Source organism: Mesitornis unicolor, unplaced genomic scaffold (assembly GCF_000695765.1).
Source record: "Mesitornis unicolor isolate BGI_N332 unplaced genomic scaffold, ASM69576v1 scaffold35134, whole genome shotgun sequence".
NCBI lineage: Eukaryota > Metazoa > Chordata > Aves > Mesitornithiformes > Mesitornithidae > Mesitornis > Mesitornis unicolor.
Window position 1 is genome coordinate 1 of NW_010180027.1, and position 5,720 is coordinate 5,720.

Sequence of the window (5,720 nt, forward strand, 5' to 3'; positions counted from 1 at the left end):
TCCCCGGGTGTCCTCTCCGTCTCCGCGCCCTGCCGCATGCCGGAGCTGCCTCTGATCCCCTGTCCGGGCCTGCGGGGTCCCGGGGCGGGGTGAGAAGCCCCCCGGGGGAGCTTATGGCTTCCGACAACCCGGCACCAGCACCCAGTTCTCTTCCCTGGCAGCGGGGTGCCCCGTGTGCCCCAGGGATGCCTCTGTGTGTCTCAGGGATGCCCCTGTTGCCCCTAGGGATGCCCCTGTGTCCCCAGGCTGGACAAGCTGCTCTCTGACAAGAATCCCTGTGAGCCCCCATCTGCTCCCTCCAAGGCCTGATCCCCCATTCGGCGTGACTGCCCAGGGGGCTCACGTCTGCTTCCTGCCCCGTGGAGCTGGGGTTTCAAGCCAGGAGCCCCCTGAGCTCCCCCATTACTTGCCTGGAGCATCCCCAGCCCTGGCTGGAGCAGAGGCCAGGGGGACAAACAGGGTAACCTAGTAGTGCTAGGGGGCAGCCCTGGGGTGGGTATGTGCTGGCCAGGGTGGATGCTTGGGGTCAGCCTCTAGGTGGGGGCTCCAGCTCTGGCCCAGGGAAGGTACATCCCACGCCAGGAACACGGCTATAGGTGCTCCCTAGGAACAGCCCCCCCTGGGCCAGAGTGTGGGTGCCTGGGGTAGGTCCCTGTGGGCATCAGAAGGTCTGGTCCCACCACGACATCTCCACCACCCTTTTGCTGTGCTGGCCACTGCAGTCTGGTGTGGATGTGGCACCCTGAAGGGATGGCACCGTATTTTTGGGGGACACACATGTGTGCTCCAAGACAGCTGCCTAGAGGTGTGGGTGTCTGCCTGGCAGGGAAGGAGTTAACATCCCGGGAGTTTTGGGGTGCTGGGGTGTCCCCAGATGGGTACACCCAGGCTGCTCCTCACACCAGTGACCTCACACGACTGCCATGGCAACGGCTCATGATGTCACCAGTGCTGGGAACAGGGTGGCTGCCTCAAGCATGGGGTGATGGGATGGGAGCGTGGGAGGCTGCTGAGCACCATCCCCCTGCTCTCACTGCACCCTCCGGCTCCCTCCAGAATGAGCTGTGCCTCCGCCGACACCTCCGCCTGACCCCCGCCCTGTCCGTGCCACCATGCTCATCAAGGAGTACCGCATCTGCATGCCGCTCACCACCGAGGAGGTGAGTGGGGGGCAGTAGGGGGCTGGGGCTGCCTGTGCCCCCTGGAGCAGGCAGGAAAGGGGAATGTTGGTTGGGAAGAGGGATGCAGAGGCTAAGAGAGCACCAAGCCCCCAGCTGTGGGTGCCAGTAACAGCTCAGCTGCAAGGACACACCGATGGAGGGAGCTGTGGGTGAGGGTCCTGTACCCACAGTGGGATGTCAGTGGATGGGATTCCCTGCCTGGAGAGGGACTGGGGGACACTACAGCCCCCTTTGCTGATCCCTTGTGACAAGGACCTTGGCTGAGCTGCCAAGGTGTGCTTTTGCCATGGCCATTGGGCTCCAGATGCTTCGTGTGAGTACTGAGCTGTGTTTTGGGGTGCAAGCAGGAGGGGACATCCCATCCCTGCGCATGGTGACCTTGGGGTGTGGAGCCTGACAGCAGTGACAGGGGCTGCTTGGGGGCAGCCCAGTTCTGCGGCCATGGGATGAACAAGCAGGAGAAGGGCTCTGGGGATTTGGGTGCCCATGGCACCACAGCACTTGGAGCAGCTGCTCTGATGGGGAGCTCCTGCAGTGAGCTTGAATCCGTGTCAGTAAATAGTGGCAATAGCCGGCAGCCGGTGGCATCCCTGGCCAAAGGTCGCTGGTGAGCGCTGGTGCCGACGGGGCCGTTTTAGGGAGCGGGGAGCTGTGGCGGTGGTGCTCAAGCTGGGCAGTGCCAGCCCTCCCTGAGTTTGTGTTTGTACCTGGGGAAGGTTTTCAATGAGGCGGAGAGGGGCGATAAGATCGTGCTGGCGGTGAGGGTGATGGATGGGGTCTTCAGCAGAACAATAAAACACTTATTGTGCAGCCGGGTCATCAAATACACACACACATATCTATCCATACACACATATATGTGGATCTCTATACGAATATATAGTTTTTCTTGGCTCCTTACTTGCTCACTGAGCAGAAAGCCTCCAGGCACTCTGCAAGGCACTCAGACAGCAGGGAGGGCAGGATCCGACCCTCACCTGGGTGCTGCAGCAGCCCAGGGGCAAGGGGGTTAAAACAGGGTGGCCTGGGAGACCCCTGCCCGCTGCATGGCTCAGGGTCTGTCACTGCTTTGCTCTGTGCCTCAGTTTCCCCTCTTGGTGGTGCAGCCTGGCAAAGAGGCTGGAAAGTTGGCAGGGCAGGGGCTGGTGGCGCTGAGGGCAGGTGCTGTGGTTGCAGTACCGCGTGGGGCAGCTCTACACCATCAGCAAGCACAGCCATCAGGAGAGTGAGAAGGGTGAGGGCGTGGAGGTGGTGAAGAACGAACCCCACGAGGACCCTGTCCACGGCACTGGACAGTTCACCGAGAAGCGCGTCCACCTCTCCAGGTGAGGCTGAGGGTCCAGCATCGGGTGCTGGGTGGGGAGGGGGCCCCAGTGCCCTACCTCTGTGGAGCAGCTCTGCGGTGGGGAGCATGGGGAGACATTGGGGTGGTCACATCCCTCCCTTCAAAATTCCCTGGGAACATCCTTCCTGGGTCCTTGACACCCTGCAGTGTGGCTGCACTAATCTCCTAGGTGTGCCTCCATCTTCAGGGGCTGCACCTGTCTCCCATGGATGCACCCAGGTCCTGGAGTGCACCCATCTCTGGGGGCTGCACCCATCTCCTGGGTCTGCATCCATCTTCCAGGGTGAACCCATCACCTAGGGTGCACCCATCTTCAGGGACTGCACCCATCTCCCAGGATGCATCCACCTTCAGGGCATGCTCCCACCTTGCAGGGGTGTACCCCTCTGTGGGGGATGCACCCCTCTCCCAACGGACACCCATCTCCAGGTGCCAGTGGGTGACCCAGCTGTGGCGCAGCGCTTGGCGGAGATGTCCTGGCTGCTGCTCAGCCCATCTCTGGGGGTGTCCCTGTGTCCCCACATGCAGCCCCAGGTGCCCGTTGGGCAGCTGTTAGCACCCTGTGCTGCTGTCCCCGTGTCCCTGGCATGGGCATTGGCAGCTCCTGCACCGTGCCTCACCAGTGTGAGAAGGGCTATTTATAGCGGCAGCGCTCACGATTCCCCTCTCGGGGATGGTATTTATATCGCCTGCAAATTAATCAAAACTCACGGCCCGGCTCCCCTGGGGGTCTGATCCTGCTCGTGGAGCGTGGGCAGCCAAGGGATGCTGGGCAGGGGTGCCTGGGGGCGATGGAGGCACTGTGGGGTCCTGGCCCTGTGGAGGTTGGGGGATCCTAGGGCAGGGGTTGAGGGTGCTGAGGAGATAGTAGTGGTCCCTGGGAAGGTGGGGTGGGAGTGCTTGGGGAGGAGGTGGGGGTCCTGGAGATAGGAGGGGGGCAATGGGGTGGAGGGTGAGGATCCTGGAGATGTGGCAGGGATCCTTGGGGGCGTCCTGGGGTGCAGGTCATGGTCCTGGGGTACAGATGAGGGTTCTGGAGAGGTGGCAGCTGTCCCTAAGGGAGTCCCTGGGGTGGGTTTGAGGGATCCTGGGGTGCAAGTGATGGTCTTGGGGAGGTGGTAGGGGTCCTTGGGGAAGTCCCTGGAGTAGTCCCTGGGGTGGAGGTGAAGATGCATGGGAGGGTGCTGGGGTGAAAGTGAGTCTCCTGGGGAGCAGGTGGACTCCCTGGGCAGGTGACGGGAGTCCCAGACCCATGGCCATGTGGTGGGGGGCTGCATTCAGTGGAGTAGGGCTGGGTGGGACTGGGTCCATCGGCCACATCCTGCTCTGAGTGGAGCCCCCCTGCACCCTACCGTGGTCCCCCACAGCAAACTGCCAAGCTGGGCACGGGCTGTGACCCCCCGCATCTTCTACATCACGGAGAAGGCCTGGAACTACTACCCCTACACTATCACTGGTGAGCCCCGCACCGGGACGGGCACTGCAGGGCACCCTGCCCTTCTCTGGCAGCCATGGGCTGCTGGGAGAGCCTGGCCATGGCCACTGCCCCATCTCACCTCCCTCTCTCCCCCATGATGCCACCCCATGATGCTGATGTGCCACGGTGTCCCTGCAGAGTACACGGTAAGGAGGTGGCATGGGGGACCTGGTCCCTTCTCAGCACCTGGCACACTGGGGCGGGGTGTCCCCTGGGCATGGATGTCCCTTGGGGTCAGCATCTTTAGGGGTGGGTATCCCTTGGGTCTGGGTATCCCTCGAGGTTGGCGTCCTTGGGGCTGGGTGTCCCTTGGGGATGGACAAACCTTGGCTGGGTGTCCCTCAAGGTGGGCATCCTTTGGGATCACCATCTTTAGGGGTGGGCGTCCCTTGGAGTCAACATCTTTAGGGGTGGGTGTCCTCTGGGGCTGGGCATCCCCTGGAACTGGGTGTCCCTCAGGGTGGGTGTCCCTTGTGGTTGAGCATCCCTTGGAGATCAGTATTCTTGGGGCTGGATGGACTTTAAGAGGGGGTATCCTTTGGGAATGGGTATTTTTTGGGAGTACGTGTCCCTGGGGATGGGCATCCCTTGGGCCCAGCTGACAGCTGCTCCCTGCAGTGCTCCTTCCTGCCCAAGTTCTCCATCTACATTGAGACCAAGTACGAGGACAACTGTGGGGACAGCGAGAATGTGAGTCTGAAGTGCAGCTGAGACCTGGCAAACTCATCATGGACACACACACACACACACACACACACACACGCATGTGCGTGGATTGCGCCTCTCACCCTACCTTCCCTCCCCAGATCTTCTGCAGTGATAAAATCCTGGGTGACCACGAGGTCACCTTCCTGGACATCGCCTTTGACGAGATCCCTGAGCGTTACTACCGCAGCCTGGAGGTAGCATGGGTGGGGATGGGGGAACCTCCCCAGGGCCATCCCCTTGTCTCTTGTTCCATGGAGGGGGCTCACAGCCCCCCACTTTACCCTCCCAGGACCCCCGTTTCTTCAGCTCGGCCAAGACAGGCCGGGGGCCGCTGCGGGAGGGCTGGCGCCAGCACACCAAGCCCATCATGTGCTCCTACAAACTGGTGAGCGTGAAGTTCGAGGTGTGGGGGCTGCAGACACGGGTGGAGCAGTTTGTGCACAAGGTGAGGGGGGGTCCAGGCCAGGGTTGGGGAGAGGAGGTGGGGGAATGACATTGTGACGGGGTGCTGACCCCCACGATGCATTGTAGGTGATCCGGGACATCCTGCTGATTGGGCACCGGCAGGCTTTCGCCTGGGTGGACGAGTGGTGCGGTGAGTCCACAGGGTCACCCCTGTGACGGGGGGCGGAAAATGGTGCCCAGCGGTGGCCCTGGACCCCCAGGGTGGGAGGGGGCTGTGGTTTTAACCGCCAGTGCCACTAACACCACAGGCAGCTCCTGCTCTGCCTCCAGCTCCCCTTCACCCCCTGCACTCCCTGTTCTGCCTGCGCTCCTTGCACCCTGCCCTCATGCCTGCCTGCATCCCCGCATGCTGCCCACTCCACTGCACGCCTGGGGAAGGCTTGGCTGAAGTGAGGGTGATGGGGAGAGGAGCACCAGCATTTCTGCCTGTGCTGCCTGCACCCCTGGCCTGGCAAGGACATGGAGAGAAGCCCCAGCATCCCTACCTGCACTGCCTGCACCGCCGGCATGGCAGGGGCACACGGCGCGGGCCCAACTGGACGTG

General features: G+C 62.3%; 1 protein-coding gene across 1 annotated transcript; it reads left to right on the top strand.

Annotated features, from left to right (window-relative positions):
- Positions 1-1,112: 1,112 nt before the first annotated feature.
- On the top strand, positions 1,113-5,332 carry LOC104539453 (cytoplasmic phosphatidylinositol transfer protein 1-like). Its single transcript, XM_010182980.1, has 8 exons — positions 1,113-1,160; positions 2,358-2,506; positions 3,894-3,982; positions 4,142-4,149; positions 4,622-4,693; positions 4,810-4,905; positions 5,001-5,156; positions 5,243-5,332. The coding sequence occupies exons 1-8, from the start codon at positions 1,113-1,115 to the stop codon at positions 5,330-5,332; spliced, it is 708 nt and encodes a 235-aa protein (XP_010181282.1).
- The last annotated feature ends 388 nt before the right edge of the window (positions 5,333-5,720 follow it).

Coding starts and splice junctions, on each gene's coding strand:
- LOC104539453 (XM_010182980.1), top strand. CDS start 1,113: ATGCTCATCAAGGAGTACCGCATCTGCATGCCGCTCACCACCGAGGAG. Junction 2,507..3,893: donor AAGCGCGTCCACCTCTCCAG/GTGAGGCTGAGG, acceptor GGTCCCCCACAG/CAAACTGCCAAGCTGGGCAC. Junction 4,694..4,809: donor ACTGTGGGGACAGCGAGAAT/GTGAGTCTGAAG, acceptor TTCCCTCCCCAG/ATCTTCTGCAGTGATAAAAT.